Below are 18,099 nucleotides of genomic sequence, written 5' to 3'. Positions count from 1 at the left end.
AAGCTAAGGCCCAGACTTTCAAAACTGACTAGTAATGGGGATGTCCAACCTGAAGCATTGTGAAGATCCTGATTTTCAGAAAGCGTGGAAAATCAGGTTCCTTTAAGGTGTCTCAAGGTGGGCAAACAAAAATGGAGGCACCCAAAATCATCAGTCACCTTTGAAAACCTTGGCCGAAGTGACTTTCCCAAGGTCACACAGCAAGTCAGTAGCAGAGTCAGGAATAGAACCCAGGAGTCCAAGGAATCACCCTCCACCCAGGTCACTGCAGGCTGATGGTCCTGCAGTCCATTGCCTTTGTGTTGCTGTGGTATTCCACTGATGTGCCAACACCCGCCTGGAATGTAACGCTGTGCTACACTGAGTATCCAGGCAGCACTGCACACGTGCTTTGATCAGCCTACCTGGCACATTAAGCAGCAGTGAAGCGGTTAAAGATGTTACACATGTCCGGATGGGAAAAAACTGGATGGACACATTTCAACATGTTAGCCAGGGAATCTTCCAAGAACAAAAAAGAAGCCGAAACTTTTTTTTCACCTCCAAGTTCAGCAGCAGATGTTTCACTACTTAGGGTTTGTCTACAGGGGGAAAAAATGGTATAAACTAAGATGTAAATTTAAACCAATATAGGTTTCAGAGTAACAGCTGTGTTAGTCTGTATTCGCAAAAAGAAAAGGAGTACTTGTGGCACCTTAGAGACTAACCAATTTATTTGAGCATGAGCTTTCGTGAGCTACAGCTCACTTCATCAGATGCATGCCGTGGAAACTGCAGCAGACTTTATATATACACAGAGAATATGAAAAAATACCTCCTCCCACCCCATTTTCCAGCTGGTAATAGCTTATCTAAAGTGATCATCAGGTGGGCCATTTCCAGCACAAATCCAGGTTTTCTCACCCTCCACCCCCCCACACAAATTCACTCTCCTGCTGGTGATAGCCCATCCAAAGTGACAACTCTTTACACAATGTGCATGATAATAAAGTTGGGCCATTTCCTGCACAAATCCAGGTTCTCTCACCCCCTCACCCCCCTCCCAAAAAGTGTGTGTGGTTTTTGGGAGGGGGGTGAGGGGGTGAGAGAACCTGGATTTGTGCAGGAAATGGCCCAACTTTATTATCATGCACATTGTGTAAAGAGTTGTCACTTTGGATGGGCTATCACCAGCAGGAGAGTGAATTTGTGTGGGGGGGTGGAGGGTGAGAAAACCTGGATTTGTGCTGGAAATGGCCCACCTGATGATCACTTTAGATAAGCTATTACCAGCTGGACAATGGGGTGGGAGGAGGTATTTTTTCATATTCTCTGTGTATATATAAAGTCTGCTGCAGTTTCCACGGCATGCATCTGATGAAGTGAGCTGTAGCTCACGAAAGCTCATGCTCAAATAAATTGGTTAGTCTCTAAGGTGCCACAAGTACTCCTTTTCTTTAAACCAATATAGTTACCCTCTCACCACATGTAGATGCTCTTATACTGGTATAAAAGAGCTTTTTGTGGTTTAGCTTAACCTTCTTCCCAAGCAAGAAACTAAACCAAAAACAGGCCTTCTTCCAAATGTTCACATGGCGGCTGGGGGAGTTATATTGGTACAACTATATTGGTATAATATAAAATTTCCCCATGTAGACAAGCCCTTGGAGTCCCAATGACTCATTCAGAAATACGTATCTTAAAAAAACAGACTGGAAGAATCTTACGCAGAAGCCATAGGAGACAAGAGCCTAAAATCACAGCTTGCCTGAGTATAGCTCTAAGTGTTCACTTGTGACAGTATTGTGTGGTCCAGTCACATGGAGGTGTCAAAGGGAGGTCAGGGTACGCACAGCTGAGATGCCCAAATCAATTAGTTGTAATGCAGTCATGCCCTGCTGTGCTAGGTGCTGTACAAATGCAGTGAGAGGCAGCCCCTGCCCCTAGAACTGACAGTCTAACTAGACGAGACACAGAGTAAGGTGAAAGGGAGGGTTATTTACCTGCATCTCTCAGTGGGGGAACTAAGGCAGAGAGATGCAGTAATCTGCTCACCATCACAGTCAGCCTATAGCAGAGCCGGGAACTGGACCCAGATCTCCTGAGTCCCAGTTCAGTGCCTTAAACCAAGACCACTCTTCCTGTCCTGTGGCACTGGGGGTAATAGTGGAGCGCTCAGATAATACGTGGGTCTCCGAATGCGCCACACCAGCTGAGCCTGGACTCCACAGAGATGCATCACAGTCACCCCCAGCTGCATCCTCCACTGAAAATACCCACTCCCAGCCCCGTATAACCTCCTTTGAGGCCTGAGATTCAACCATCCTAGCCGGACAGAGGGAGTGGGATAACTACAGAGGAATCCCCGTTCTCCACTTTCATACTCACCAAGCCTTCCTGAGTCAGCTGGAAACGGTCTGCTGCTTCTGTGTGGGACGCGGGAGCTCTCCCCACAACTCCGTGGTGGGGAGAATCTCCTCCCCAACCTCCATCCAGGCTCCAGGTTACACCATGGGACAGAAGTGTCTGCGAACCAGCTGCCAGGGGTGCCGGCCATGCTCCATGTCCCCGAGACTGGATCCTGGAGGCCCCATCCGCAAGGCGGGAGCTACTCCTCAAGGCAGGGCCGGGCAGAGGCTAGTCCGCTCTCCCTGGCCCTCTTCACTTATTTTTCTTTCCTATGCAGCACTGCTGGGACGATCATGGGAGGGAGGCAGGAAAGAGAGCACCCCTCCCACCCCCAGATGTTAACCTTTTATAGCTGCACCGTTACAACTACCAGGCAGCAGGGAGGGAGCAGAACTGCACTCAGGAGAGACATACACCAAATATGAGGGGCAGCTTGAGTGCTCTTTTGGGGGGGGAAATCACAGCAGGACCCCAGCTGGGGAGAGGAGTCAGCACAGGGATCACAGCAGGACCCTAGCCAAGGGGGAAGGGGAAATCAGTGCAGGGAACCGCAGCAGGACCCCAGCAGGGGTGAGGGAGCAAGTCTGCACATGGGATCACAGCAGGACCCCAGCTGGAGGGGAAAGAGGGGGAGGGGAATCAGCACAGGACCAACTGGCTCAGCACAAAGCTCACAGCACGACCCTGGCTAGGCCTCTCTCTGCCACGACTCCCACGGTTTAAATGCGGTGGAGTTTTCCTAGCAATCCAGCTAGAGCAAGGGCTGGAAACCGAGAGGCAGGAAAACAAAAACCAAACCAAAACCTTTGCCAGCAGCGCCCAAGTTCACTGCCTGGGTGACTCCCCTCCGCAGCTGGGGTGTCCCCCGCCCCCCTTCTCCCCTCCCTCCAGTGACCCAGCTGTGCAAGCTGAGAGAGCCTGTGGAGCTGGCCCTGCGCATACCAGGGCACCCAAGCAAACAACATGCTAACCACAGGAACCGCTGGCTATAAAAGGTAAGACATGTTTGGAGGGGCCCACGGTGTCGCCATGGCTACCCACTTGCTTGGCCAGAGGGGAGGGGTGGGAACCCACCCCATTGGCTGCGCAGCCCCGGCTAGCAGAGGCGGGAGGGTGGAATTCTACACCCCGTGGGGAGCGGCTCAGTCCCAACTTGGAGGGAAGTTGCGAGGGAGGCTGGAGGGCGGGAAGAAGGAAGGGGGAGAAGAGGGGAGGGGAGGTGGTGGAAGCTTGGCCGCCTTTGGCTGCTAGTCAGGAATGTCCCTTGTTTAGTCTCCATTTTTGGAGGCGGCTGGTTAGAACTGAGACCCACGGGCGGGTAAACCAGCCCTGGGAGAGCCGCACGACCTCTCTGGCAAGCAGGGGGAGTTGTGTGGGCCTTTCAAAGGGGCGGGGGGAGAGGCAAGCTCTGACTGCACGTTGCTTTATCAATCCCTAGGCTGGGGACCCAGCCCCCAGGGCCAGTCAATCCTGGACGTTCTTCAAACCATGGACCAGACGCAAACCTGGAGGAGCCACATTCTGCTGAGAACTGGACTGAAATTCACCATCTACCTTCGCTCCACCCTAGCCTCCTAGTCCCAGGCCTGGCTGTGTGCACAGCTAGGGCATGTTAGATGTGTATTCACTCTGTCCATGCATGTCACTCACACGCCCTGGAAAGCTAGGATGGGATTGGAAGACCAATCTTGTAGAGAAGGCACTGGGCTGGGTTCAATTCCTGCCTAAAGACTCCACATGTGACCTTGGGCAAGTCACTTAGGTCAAGAATTTCAGAAGTCGTTAGTGATTTTGGGTACCCCAACTTCAGACAACTTAAAAGGGGCCTGATAGTGAGACAGGTCCAGAGCACCCACCTCTGAAAGTCAGGCCCCTTTCCAGGCATCTCAAGTTGGGCACCCAGAAACTGAGGCAATCAAAAATCATTAAGCATTTGGGTCTTAATCTCTCGGTCTCTCAGCCTTCTACCTGTAAAGGGGGGGGGAAGATAACAATACCACCTCTCCCCCACCTTGTCTCTTTCTGGTCTCAACAAACTAAGGTCTTTGGGGCATGAATTATCATTAGCATGAGTCTGCACAGGACATAGCAAGGTGGGGTCCAGATCTCCATTTTGGCCTCTAGGGGTTATTTCTGAAAATAAATAGTATTATTATAAATATATTATTCTTTCATACATCAAGATTTGAGGAGCAAAACCCAGGGAATCAATGCACAGCATTACCCCCACCGGCCCTTTGTCCTAAGTGACATCAACACACAAGACCTGAAATCCAGGCACAAATCTGAGGGTGCTTTTATGGTTCCTTGCTGTCAAATACTGACAGCAAAATCACTTGTGATAATTGGGAAGCTGTCGAGGTCTGGGAGAATGTAACCCTTAGCAAGGAAATGATTCCCACTTCATATCAGGCTTCTTTCTTAGCTGTATTTTGCCTGTGGGTTTGGGCTGTGCACTGTAAAAGCCAGCACCGCGTGTCCATGGGACCATCATACCAGATGTGACAAGGTGGGAATTTTCTGTAATATTTTTATGATGCCTATGTGTGCCTCAGTGTCCTTCTGTACTTTGCATTGCTACCCAGTGCGGGTAAAAGAGTTAAGTCTGCTCTTGGAGTGGTACAGGAGACACTGTGTGTGCCTATCACCAGGTTTCTGGAGGCAGACTGAGTGGCTCATTAAAAGACTGGCCAAGGCCAAACCACACCAATGGAAAAATCCAAGTGGACAACGGAAACCCCATTGACCAGGACATTGACACCCAGCAATCAACAGCCAAGAGGAAAGCAGTTCCCCCCTCCCGCACCTCTCAGCAGAGGCCAGCTCGAGAACAGAGGACTGAGTAGTGACAGGAAGGAAGGGGAGAGTTAGCCCCCTGGAGAGACATGGCTCTCACCAGGGTCAGACAAAGGGAGAGAGTCAGAGCCCAGAATGGTCCCCAACCCCAGCAGCTTGGCTAGTGGATTGCTCTGTCTTGGCCAGATGGACTATGCTTTACCCTTTAGTGGTCCATGTGACCTAAGGAATTCCAGTGCTGTGTCCCAGCTGACTAATAAACCCTGCTATGGTTTGGAAAGGCTGCCAGGTGTCACTGCAAATACCTACTGAGGTGCCTGTGTCTCTGAAGAGTGGCCAACCCTCCAACCAGGAGTCTGTCTCTGTTGGCCTCACTGGGCCGAGCTCAGGTGTGAGGCAGGAGTGCTGAAGCCCAGAGGCTCAGTCCTGGAGGCAGTGAGGGCATGTGGCCTACCCTGAAGGAAGAATAGGAGCTGTTAGGGTCTGGCAGGCAAAGCCTGTGGATCCATGACACTATAGCAACCTCCTGCTGTGCCTCAGGGATGAGCCACCCAGGGCCAGATCATGTATGGGAGCAGCTCAAACTTCAGACGTGTTTCATGTACAATTGCAGCTGGTGTCATTCCCTGTTGGGGAGGTGCCCGGCCTGCACAGGAGCAGCACAGCTCTTCCCACAAGAGAGATGCCTTCAGGATCATTTCCCGTCTCTCTGGCCAACTTATTTCAGATTAAGAAGATCAACAAGCACAACCAAAAGCAGAGAGACTCCATGAGTGAGAGAGAGAGAGCAAGCATAGTATCTAGCTCCTCTCCGCAACAGGCTGCAGCCACATAGCCTCCCAAGTGGCCAGCTGACAATGCAGAGAACAGTATCCTTTGCAGATTTAAAGATGCAGTACATGGAAAACAAAGGCATTGCAGTATGTATGCCACAGCTCCCTTTTTAACTCAGATCTACAACTTCCTTCTCTCTTCACAAACAAAACACCTGCCCACACTGCATGGGCACCTCATTCACAGTCATACCCCTCCTTTTCTTTAGCCCCAGTGACCTGCTTTCTATCACCACCACCTGCAGGTCCAAGAAATCACCCAAAGTGCCTGACCACTAGCGGGAGCGTGTGCATAACCCTGGCTATCGTTCCATCTTGCACAGTCGCTGACTCCTATTGAATAGAAGGAGCAGTCTTCTCCCTTGGGTGCCATTTTGGCAGCGGGGAAAATGCCATGTCTACATCATAGGGTATCTCTACATAGCAATGCAAGACCTGTGGCACTGGGTCAGCTGACTTGGGATCACAGGGCACGGGCTGCCGGACTAAAAATAGCAGCATAGACAAGGCTCAGGCTGGAGCCCAGGCTCTGAGACCCTCCCCAGTCCCCACAAGGAGATTCCTCCAGCCCGAGCCCCACTGGGACTCGCCACTGTGGGTGTTTAGACGTTGCTGTGTAGACCTTGCTGTGTAGACGTTCCGACATTGTCCTGCTAACTCCCCAGCTGGCTTTTTATTCCCTCTGCCCCCTCTCCCCACTGGAATGCTCGTGTCAGTAAAAGGACATGCTGCCTACTGACTAAACCACAAAGTCTCTGTGCAATTACACTTCCGGAAGCTGTTCAGCAGGACTGGAGACCAGTATAAAAGTGACCCAATCAAGTCAAAGCAAAGAGCAAGGCACGTTCTGTTCCTCCAGGTGTGAAAAGCTAACAAAGCAAGAATGGCGTCATGATGGCCCTTCACCTCCAAGCTCCTTCCAGTATCAGGCCCCAGCACAAGGGCACCCAGCCTGTTTCCCCTTTCTTCTGCTCATGAAAGTAACATGCAGTTTCTCAGTGTCCGATACAAAGTCCACCTCCAGGCACAATTTATTCACATACACCAGTGCAGTAATTCCCCCCAAACCTTGTAATATTAAACAATCCTCCAGTTCCCACAGTAAACATCTAAGATACAGCAGGTTTCAGATTAACAGCCGTGTTAGTCTGTATTTGCAAAAAGAAAAGGAGTACTTGTGGCACCTCAGAGACTAACCAATTTATTTGAGCATAAGCTTTCGTGAGCTACAGCTCACTTCATCGGATGCTGTAGCTCACGAAAGCTTATGCTCAAATAAATTGGTTAGTCCCTAATGTGCCACAAGTACTCCTTTTCTTTTTAAGATACAGCAGTTCTTCCATCCCCCTCTCCAGGGACCTCACCTCCTGCTCACCCACCCAACAGTCAATACCAGCACTTTGTTCCCAGTTCCTTTTACCCCTGATCTCCAGACCTCCTTGCCTGAGAGCGAGCCATCTTCCCACTGCCCTTCACTCAGGTCTTCACCCCAATGACTCCCTCCTGCAGCCTTCCACTCCTCCAGGCCTCCCTACTTGTGAGTCCTACCCCCGCTCAGGGAAACCCACCCTCCCAAAACCACACTCTCTTGCTTCCAGGCGCAGCTTTCCCTGGCCTAGCTAGGGCCACTTCCCTGAGCCTTCTGCTCAGAAGGGGTCCCTAAGCTTTGGTCAATTCTTACCAGCAGCCCTGTTCCAGCTCCCATTCAAATTCACCTCTCTTCCCCAAGTCTCCCATAGCTCTCTCCCAAGCAACTCCTGCCCTTCCTCTCTCTCCCCCCTTCTCCAGCAGCAGCTCTCACCTGCCCTTCCTGTGTCCGACTCTTACATTCTGAGAGACTGACTCACCTGTCCCGGTCTCCTTCCCTCTAGCACTCAGGTGCCCTCTCTCAAGCCTAATTGGGGGTCAACTGACTAGTCACAGGTGTATTGGCCTCTTCCCACTTGAGAGGGCTAGTGTTACTCTGGTTATTGGCAATATGGGGAGGAGGTGGGGAATGATGCAGCCAGCCTGCCCTAGAGCTAGGTTATATTGTCAGCAAAGCCTCAGGGAACCTTAGCCCAGCTCACACTTTGGTCACATGGAATGCAAATATCCCCAGGTGGTTTATAGCAAGAGTGCTATACATAGAAGGTGGGATAGCAGTATTGCCAGCTCTGAAAGTTCAAGCATCAGGAGTCAGGCTTCCCCAGATCCAAAGATTCCAAGAAATAATAAATCTGGGGTTTGTTCTGAGCCTTTGCGGGTCGTGTTTTCAAGTTTTTCTCTGCAATCATGAGGGCTAGAAACTTACTTGTATTAAAAATTATAAAAGCTGAGATTATCATGTGGTCATTGGACTCCAGGAGCTGCAGCTTTAAGGGAAATACCAAATATCATACGAGTTGGCAATACCCAACTAAGCCAAAGCAAGGGGAGTTTGGGTTCAGAAACTGGGTGTCTGATTTTGCACTCTCTCTGTTTTCTGTAGGATACTGATGTGCCAGTGAGCAAAGAGATGGGGGAGGAAAGACCGTCCTTCCATCCATGTCCTCTGCACTGCTCTGCAGGGAACAGCCTTTAGTTTTGCACACTGGGCTTCCCAAGCTAAGGCCGCATCTGCAAATTGTGCAAGAGGAAAAGTTACTGGGCCCTTCTCCAAGCATACCAGCTGGCCACGACAGAATGAGGCCAGCATGTCCATCTCTCAGCAGAGGCAGCAGCAGCCAGTGCTAGAACTGAATGGAGTTCAATGAAGAATCAGCCTTGTTCTGCGCTTTCATTTAAAGGATTTACTGAGCGGGAGAGAGAACTGGAATTATTGACGCTGACAGGATGGAAGCTGTTTTCTAGGATCATCTTCCCCATTCTTGCATACCCAGATCCCAGAATGCAGCCTACTGTGGTGTTGGGAACACAGGAGCTCCAAGCCATGCTGGCGCACAAGACATGCACATACAGAGCGACAGCTGTTTTCCTTCACAAGGTCTTGCTTCCTGGTATTTGTGTTCAGAGCTGTGGATCATCTGCCTATCAGGAAGAATTCACACTTGGGTTGATAGACCCAAATCCTGCCTTGATTTCTTCAGGGAAATAAGAGTGACCCCCTAGTAAAACAGCTTTTGATATACTTTCATCACTCCTCAAGTGCAGCTCCTAAAGTGCGGTTCCCACTAAGGGAGTGAAATTTGTTTCTCTGGGAAGCCTGGACGCAGGACACACAGGGGCAGAACTGCCGTCATGGACTACAGAACACCAAAGGTAATTTGCAACAAGCACCCAAAAAGTTAACTGCTCCCTATTTCTGGAAAGGGAATTTGCAAGACCAAGGTAAACAAGTCAGGACAATCACATTAAACAGCCAAAAAACAGTGGTTAACAGTTACAGCACAGAAAGAGACCTATCAATGGGACGCTGAAATTCATCTTCCCCTTTCTTACTAAGAGACCCCAACATCCAGATGTGCCTGGCTGACTCACACCAAGGTTTAACTGAAGCTCCTCCCACCCCTAAAGGCCCCAGGTCAGGAAATGCCTGGCCAGCTCACTCTCACCAGGCTGCATATCCCTGCCTTACAGAAGCAGACTGAAGACAGATGGCTGTTTTCCTGGAGAGCAGGAGTCTGGTGCAGTGCCTGGGATCAGTGGCACTAGAGAGACTGCGGCTGAGAACAAGAGCAGAGGGGTAAAGCTGGCACTTATATCCATGCAGGACATATGTACCCTAGACACACACCCCTCCTCCACAAGCCCAGCCGTGTGTTACCTTTTCAGGCAGTCGCAGTGGCGTGTCACACTCTCTTCCCATTGCACATCACACCAGCGGGGCACTTGGGCTTGAAGTACCTTAGTTCATCAGTCTCCCCTTTATACCATGTGGCACTTGGCTCCTAAGAATAGAGGCAAAAGAGAACGGGAACAGCTCCAACAGGCCTGGGGCAGCCCCAATGGGTTTCACAGTGTCAACGTGCTTTAAGTAAGTATGATTCTTACCTGAATGCTCTTAGGCAGCCATCCCAGTCCAAACCAGTTACCACCTTACTGACTGTGCTCGGGGATGAATGGGGAGAGCGGAGCGGGGGGGGTGGGGGTGGGCTGGCAGGCCTCTCTGAGTAAAATGGAAGCCAGCCCTGGTTCTGCCTCACTCCTTTCCTGCTGCAGCTATGCAGGGCAGCTGCTCTCAGGCTGCTGGTTTAAACTGCAGCTTTTGATATTCATGATTGGTTTCATAATCCCGATCGAAAGGAAATGACCAGGATTACAGAATTGTTTTAATCCCCCCCTGCCCCATACACAGCTGCAGCTGTCAGCGCGAGTTGCAGAAATCAGTTTTATCTCCTTAAAACGGTTCTAACCATCAGCTCCTTCTGAGCAGCCCCTGCGAGCCAGCGAAGGGGCCAGCTCCCAGCTCTCATGCCTCGCAGACGTGGAACATTTCCATTTCCACGGCTCGCCCTGATTTGCCAGTCTCATCACGCTGGAGAAAAGACCAAGGTTAGATTCCTCAGTAGAGTCTGGAGTTGCTCTCTTCTGGACTGAGAATACACTGATAGGGGCCAATGGGGAGTATTACTGCGCTCCAAGTAAACTCCCCATGATGGAGTCTCAGTCAGCATTGACTGGACAGTAATGCATTGTGTAGGAGCCGTTTCTCCTTAGTATTGCTCACCATCGCGACCAACAGCAACAGCTATAAGGTTGCTGGCATCTTAACCGCTGGTTCATCCAAAGCTGTGGTGAGCACAGTTGGACAACATTGATTAAAACACGGGTATCCATTCTGTACTGTTGCTTCTATGCTATAACAAGTGGGACTGGAGAAAAAGACCCGGGTTTCAGGAGTGTCCTAGATTAGCGTGGGGCCAGAGGCTCAGGAACTTAAGTGTGGGGCTGGCTACCCAGAGGCAAAGAGCAGAGCCTCACATGTAACTGATCTATGCTTCTTTTACAGCTCCTCCTGCTTCCCGCTTCCCTTGCTGCTGAGGACACCGTTCCTGCTGTCGAACCTGCGCAGGGTTCGTTTCCGTGGGAAATGTGGAAAAGCACCATGTTGGCAAAGTTCAGTTGTGATGGAGGCTGAACTCCCTTCTGCCCCGGCCAGCAGTTGGTGTCAGTGGGTCAGGACCTGAAACAGTTTTCCTGCGCAGTTGCTCGCTGCCTGCCTGGTTAACGTTCTCTCTGACACCCTGGGCCTGCGTTGGTTCCTGCAGAGGAGTCATTCCCTTTTCGGAAGGAGCCCTGAGAAATGGTCACCTTGGATGAGAACATGGATTCTAGCACCAAAGACCCCAAATGTCAATCAGCTGCTACAGCGGCCAAGCTGCACAAGTGCCACCTTCACCCAAGTGCTGGGAGTGGAGCTTCACCAGAATACATGACCCCAGGACCCGCAGAAAGCTGTATGTCACATATGGAGTTGGCCAGTCAAAACACCGCTTTGGGCGCTCTGAGGTCAATTCCCAATAGCTACAAAAAGGAGAAAGGGATTTTGCAGAGTGATCTGAACAGGAGTGAACATCAGTGTAGCTCTTCTGTCACATCCTCAAAATCCTCCTTGCCTGGCCACCAGGACTCTACAATCTGCACATCACCCTCCTGGCGTCTCCTTCTGACGCTTCACCCTCATCACATTACCTTTGTTCCTCATTCAGACAGAAATTGTTCTGGGGAAGTTCTCTGGCCTGTGAGATGCAGGAGATCAGACCAGAGGATCACAATAGTCCCTTTCACCCTTAGGATCTATGATTCGGCAACATTTAATAACTCATTCTGGTGCATGAGTACATGAGAGAATAGGATTTCTCTGCCCCTCTGATAACACAGAGCTGACCAAACAGCAAGAAAGTCAGAAAGGATTTAAGCAAGAGGGCAGGCTGAACTTGCAATGCAGTATAGGGAGGGGTTACATTTTGGAGGGAAGGAGGTGACCAGGCTGACCAGGTCATGCTAGTGTGTATTCAGGTTAATTCAACTGTGTATTAGATCAAAGCGACTGTAAATATATAAGTGTTTTGGATGTTTAAACTTCATAAAACTAATGGAAGTTTACTTATATTGTTTTCACTTATCTATTCCTGTCATAATGTAATAGCAAACATTTACATGGCAAATACCCTTGCAACTAAATTACCCTTCAAAGAAATCTTGTGAAATGCTAACAAAGAAAATGCTAATTTCACAGCAGGTGGCCACTATGTGTGTGGCTGGAGGTCAAAAGTACCTTCCTCATTTGCTGTCATTAAAGGAAAAACCCACATGGGTAGAGAGACAGTCAGCTTGTCTTCTGTGAGAAGAAGATATAAATATGGATTCAAAGAAAGATCCTTTATCTCTGGACTGTTTGAATTCTAACAGGGCAGAATAACTGAAAGAGAAGATGGAGATCCACAGAATTATTCTGGGCAGCCATGGAAAAGACTTCTGGGAAACTGGCAGTCTATTACATCACTGCCACCATTTGGAGTTACAAACTGTGATTTATCTGTAGATATATTTTACCTGATTTAACCTTTCAATAACTCTCATTCTTTTTTTCTTAGCTAATAAGCCTATAGTTAGTTTACTATGCAATTGGCTGCCAGTGTTGTCTTTGGCATAAGGTCTGGAGTACCAATTGATCTGGGGTGAGTGACTGGTCTCTTGGGACTGGGAGTAACCTGATGTGATGTGATTTTAAGTTTAAATAACCTTTTATCACAAAGTTCAGTTTGTCTGGGTGACAAGATAGACTGGAGACGCTATGGGGACTGTCTGTGACTCCAGGGTAAGACTGGTATAGTGATCCAGGAGTTCACATTTGTTACTGGCTTGGTGAAATCTAATTACAGAACATACCACCAGCTTAGCGTGTCTGCCCTGAGATAGGCACTCCTAGCTGTGAGCCACTCCGGACAGTGTGAGAGGGTATTGGACTGTAGACTAGGTATGTAGTTTTGAAGACCATATTGTGTATATGCAGACAGGTCAATATTGAAAGTTGGGGTCTAAGCTCTTTTGTATATTGGTTCTAACATGGTTTGCATCTAATCCACAACACCTGGAGTAAAGGTGCCCCTTGCAAGCAGTTCATAATCTAGCCCCCAGGCTTTGGTTAACACCTTACAGTTACACAATATTGTGCTGCTTTGCAGTCTGGCATTGTCTTATTCCTGTACTTTCCTTTTGACTTCAGGTCCAGGAGAATGTCCACCACCCAGCTACAGCAGAAACCTGCATGCTGTCTATCCTTTATCACTTCTCAGAAAGCCAGTCGGCTGGGGCAAGTCCAGTGCCTCCTCCTACCAGGCAGAGGCCCAGCCAGGGAGCTTCTCTGGGATGCTGTCAGCAAGCAGTCAACTGACCTTGCATCAATGCTCCACCTGCCGACCAAATGGTCTGGCATCTCCCAAATCCGCCCCCCACTGCACCTGTGAGGCCCCTCTCACTCAGCCCTCCCAGACTTCATGCTTGGGGTCACAGGTCAAGCCTTTACCCAAAGCAATAATCAGACACCACTTAGCACTCACCATTGATTCCAACAGCTGAGGATAAAGGCTGGCCATAACTTAGTTCACTGCTTCAGTATCAAGGTGATAGGAACCTTCTGCAAAGGAGAGCGCGACTGCCATTCCCATAACACGGCACCATAGAGGAAGAGGCAAAGAGTCACTTCCTGCTAACACTGAACAAGAATAAAGGAAAATGCTGATTATCCATAAAGTTGCAGTGCTTCCACTAGAACCTTCTGCAACCTCTCCTGCATGGCTCCTGCTCTGGAGCTACAGAAAGAGGAGACATCCTCAAACACTCCTCCCCAAAGCAGTACAGGGCAACAGGGGGACGCCTTTCTTGGCACCGTAGTCAGAGGCACGCCGCTGGAGAAGAGCAGAAGTCAGCCTTAAGAGTCGAGTCAAATGGAGGACAAACAGGGAAAGTTTGCCCAGTTGTTCTCTCAGGAGGCAAGAGCCTAGCTTAGTTTCCTGCTGTGCCGCATGCAGTTAGCAGCGGGGAGAAATCAGTGGAGTTCGCAAAGGTGCTGATTGCACTGGGCACTGGATGGAGACAAACACAGTTACCTCTCCTTCCATTCATTATGCAAGAGGCTTCAATTGTTCTTGAGCCTTTGGACTGAGAGGACTTAGGGATTCTTAATAAGGCTTATCCATCGGCCAGCCACACTGCCTCCCATTCCCTTTCCTCCTAATCACCGCGCTGACCTGGAGGGACCCACTGAGTCCTAGAACGAGGAGGAATTTGTTCTTGGGTTTCTGGCTGTAATTCTGTTTCCAGCACAAAAACTTGTCCTTGCCCACTGGGGAATTCATTCCCTTAGCTAGCTCTTTGCCTCTCCCAAGCACAGTACTTGACTCTAGCCACAGGGGGACCTGATGCTAACTAACTGAGCTGAATCATGCCAGACCTACGTTTGAGCTCTAAAATCTAAGCACAAGCTCTTTGTTAAGAGAGCTGACCCTTGGTCCCGAGAACCTTGGCTTTTGACTTTAAAAGCAAAACAAAACACAAAGTCTCTTGCCTTTTTCCTTGCAAAGATAGCCCTGAAAGCCCGGACTAATGTAAACCAGTTGCTGAAGCCGAAGGGAATATACATCTGGGCTCCCTTTCTGCAGCAAGAGGAAAAGGGGGACCACGCAATTCCTCCCCCAGTCACTTGCTTTATGTAAAAGGACTGATTTGTGTTCAGAGTGTATCTGGAAGAATCGTCTCACTGACCATTTCCAAAGCCCTTCACCCATGCCTGTGCATAATGGTGCATTACTCATGTGCCAAAGGCGTGGTTCCCAGTGGGTAAGTCATTGTCCAATACAGCATGGCCGACTGCAAGAGATGAAAAAATCCTGAGTCAGACCCCCAACATCAAGAGATTAAAAAAAAGACTATTGTGATTTTTAGACTGTTGACTTTTGAACTCCCTCTGCCCATCCCCAGTGCACGCAGGTTCACGTATGTATGTGTGAACAGCAGAACCCTGTTTATTTGATGTAATCAGGACTGGGCCAGATCAAATAATCAAAAATTTGGATAATCCGGAGAACGGGAAAGTGTGAAGCTGCCACGCTGTCTAGTGGCCACAGGAGAGCTCACCCACTTCTGGACCCGTGTGCGCTGGTTGTTCGGTTAATACAGAGAGCTGGATAAATGGGGTTCTATTGTATGTGTGTGCATTGTTTAGTGTTGCCCACTTGCCTAAACTTATTAAGGAAGGCAATTTTGGCCCTGCTGCAGGAGCATTCACCCTACATCTGTCCCCTGCTCAGCAATTAACCCTGCCCCTATCAGATCAGCATCCCCCTCCCCCAGCCTCCATCAGTTTACTCTTCCAGCCCCTAACCCCTCAGAGGCCCCATCCAGTCATGGCTGCTCATGGGAGAGGATGGGGAGAGGTAGCAGGGCCGCCCTGAGCTGCCTGGCCATTTAGCTTTGGGTTGCCATGGGGACGGGGAGAGAGCTCTGCCTGCAGCCACTCTGTCTATTCTGCCCCAGGAGGCAGAAAATGAGGCAGGCAGCCCCATTCGCTCACGTTCGCTAGCGGGCTGGGGCTTCTCACGTCATGGCCGGGCTGGTGCCAGCCTCTGTCAAAACCCCGTCACTCAGGAAAAGAATCACGAGGACTGGCAGCACTGCGAACAGGATGGAGAGCGGCTCGCGGGAGTCTCTCAGTCTCTCAGACCCCAAGGCATCAGGTGCCTTTGACAGGTGATGAAATGGTGTCAGCCTGAGTCTTCAGAGGGTTTCCCTCTTCTTACTAATGTGACCTCTGTCTTGGTGAGCTTCAGCCAGGCACTAGGATAGTGGGGAAACAGACTCTTAGCCCCAGATGTGATTGACGGGCAGCTGCAGCTTGAGCTCTCTTTGGTGGCTGTGGGTATCTGGTTATTCTCTCTGCAGATAAAGAAGGATGTTCCCAGCATTTGTTTCTCCTCAGCCACTGAGGGATTGCATGAGGACAGAGGCACCTGCCGACTCCTTTCACCAGTGAGGCAGGCGTGTCAGCACACTGGACTGGGATGGGGCGGTTGGCTTTCCTGGCCAGGGCCAGGGCTGCACACGAGCAGAGACAGTCACTGAGGAAAGTAAGCAGGGTGACAATTGGATGACTTTTTGGAGGGGGGAGGCTTGGAGGGCGGGGGAAGGAAATCACACATGGACAGTTTTGGGGCTGTGGGCTCAAAGGCCCCCCCACCCATTCCCACTCTGCCCATGAGGCACAGGGGGAGGGAATGGCAGCACCAGCAGGCAGAGGGGATATAGCTCTTTAAGGATATCCCTCAACAGCAACAGAGACTCCCCTGAGCAGCTGGAGCTGCTCCCTTGCTGCTTGGCCTGTGAGGAGGGGAGGAAAGGAAAGACTGAAGCACAACGATGTGGGGAAACCCTGGGGAAGGAGGACAGCAGAAGAAACGGCTGCAGCAGGGGCAAGGGAGAAAACCACGGAGATGAGGAGAGGGGAAGGTGAAAGGGGCAGAGAAGCCACTGGGGAGAGGCTGTGTCAGGAGAAGCAGTGTTAGTAAAGGGGTAATTTTTCTAACCAGCCGGCAGGCTGGAGGTGCTAATGGCTTTCATGCACAGTGTGGTGCAGTCTGCATTTGCTTAGGGCTCCTCTCTATTTCACCTTTCTTAGAAGTGCAGGAGTCCTCTGGCAGCTGGAGGCTTCATAGTCCCACCACAGCTCCATGGCTGATTTGGAAAATTGTCTGTTGCACAAATGTTTAGTGTTGACAGCTCTGCAGTACTGTATTTCCAGAGACAAACCCCGGGAGCTACAGCTCACTACACTTTGTAAGGAAAAAGCTTGGGCGTTATGTTAAAGGAGAGGACATGGAGGATTAAATAACCGCATGGATGCAGGTAGGGAAGGTTGTTTAATTAGCCATCTCGAAGGCTGATGTAATATACAAGGGCGAGTCAGTGACTGGAGAATATCAAAGCATAGGCAAGATTCCACATCCTGAATGGATGAAAATATAATGAAAATGGGCTGCAGATAGAAAACTTGCTTAAATTAAGAGCCATTTTCTAAGAGGAAAGGAATGGGTATCGACAGGCTCAGTTCTAGGCTTTCTGTTCATTCTCTCTTATCTGGAAGTGCCTTCAATGAAAGAGTTCTTGTTATTTGCTTTTCTCCAGTTTTAGGAAAATCTAGTGGGGCTCTGCTGGAATCGCTACTAGGCCCAATGCTATTCAACATGCTTATCAGCGACCTGAAGTAAACAATCACTGAAGATAAAATGTGTGGATGACAACGACTGGTGGAGTGGTAGGTAATGATGAAGAGAGGGCAGCCATACAGAGTGATGTGGATTGCTTGGGTAAGCTGGGTCTGTTCAAACAAAATGCATTTTAATATGGCCAAATGCAAAGTTGCACAGTTAGGAACAAGGAACGCAGGGGCCACACTTAAAGAATGTGGGACTGTATTCGAGAAGAATGACTGAAAAGGAGCTAGGGGTCATAGTGCATGAACAACTCAACATGAGCTCCCAGTGCGATGCTGTGGCAAAAAGGGCTAATGTGATCCTTGGATGTATAGACTGGAGTAGTGAAGACGACTTGATTAGTGTCTAAGCACCTTCACGGAGGGAACATAACAGATACCAAAGGGCCCTTTAATCTAACTGAGCACAGCAAGAACCAATGGCTGGAAATTGAAGCCACAGAAATTCAAATTAGAAATAAGGCACCAATTTGTAAACAATGAGGGTAATTAACCATTGGAACCAACTACCAAGGTAAATAGCATATTCTCCATTTCTTGGAGTCTTCAGATCAGAACTGGGCACTTCTGGAAGACATGATTTAACCCAACACAAGTTATGCTTTACTCAAACCACAAATTATTGGAATAAACTGGGTGAAATTTCATGGCCTGCAATATACAGGAGGTCAGACTAGGTGATCTAATGGTCCCCTCCGGTCAAACTCTGAGTCTATGAAATATTTTATCTTGGGCAAGTTTAACCTGGGTAAAAATTCAAAACCTGTGATGCAGTCCTGCCCCATTTGAAGTCAATGGCAAAACTCCCATTGATTTCACTGGGACCGGAAGTCAATAAGGCAACTCAGTCACAGAACTAATTTTTGCAAAGAGTAACAGTCATGCAGAATA

The 18,099-nt window shown here is 49.6% G+C and overlaps 1 protein-coding gene and 1 long non-coding RNA gene across 4 annotated transcripts in view; one reads left to right on the top strand and one right to left on the bottom strand.

Moving 5' to 3' along the window:
• Positions 1 to 2,699, bottom strand: part of KIAA1614 — a 37,326-nt gene extending 34,627 nt beyond the window's left edge. Inside the window, exon 1 of one of the 3 annotated variants that reach the window (XM_084636564.1) lies at positions 2,368 to 2,699. In XM_084636564.1, coding sequence (XP_084492690.1) covers positions 2,368 to 2,536 — 169 coding nt within the window. In that variant the 5' untranslated portion in view covers positions 2,537 to 2,699. Of the gene's footprint in view, positions 1 to 404; positions 530 to 2,367 lie in introns of those variants that run through there. The other 2 variants (XM_084636562.1, XM_084636563.1) reach the window with 2 other exon arrangements.
• Positions 2,700 to 2,862: 163 nt separating this feature from the next.
• LOC311524916 lies at positions 2,863 to 12,570 on the top strand. Its single transcript, XR_014712645.1, has 4 exons — positions 2,863 to 3,383; positions 3,827 to 4,897; positions 8,488 to 9,972; positions 10,948 to 12,570. It is a non-coding gene; the product is annotated as an uncharacterized lncRNA (long non-coding RNA).
• Positions 12,571 to 18,099: the final 5,529 nt, after the last annotated feature.

The sequence above is a fragment of the Lepidochelys olivacea genome (genome assembly GCF_965140295.1).
Source record: "Lepidochelys olivacea isolate rLepOli2 genome assembly, chromosome: 8".
NCBI classification, from domain to species: domain Eukaryota; kingdom Metazoa; phylum Chordata; order Testudines; family Cheloniidae; genus Lepidochelys; species Lepidochelys olivacea.
Note: the sequence above shows the minus strand (reverse complement) of the source record. Positions and strands in the feature narration are given on the sequence as shown.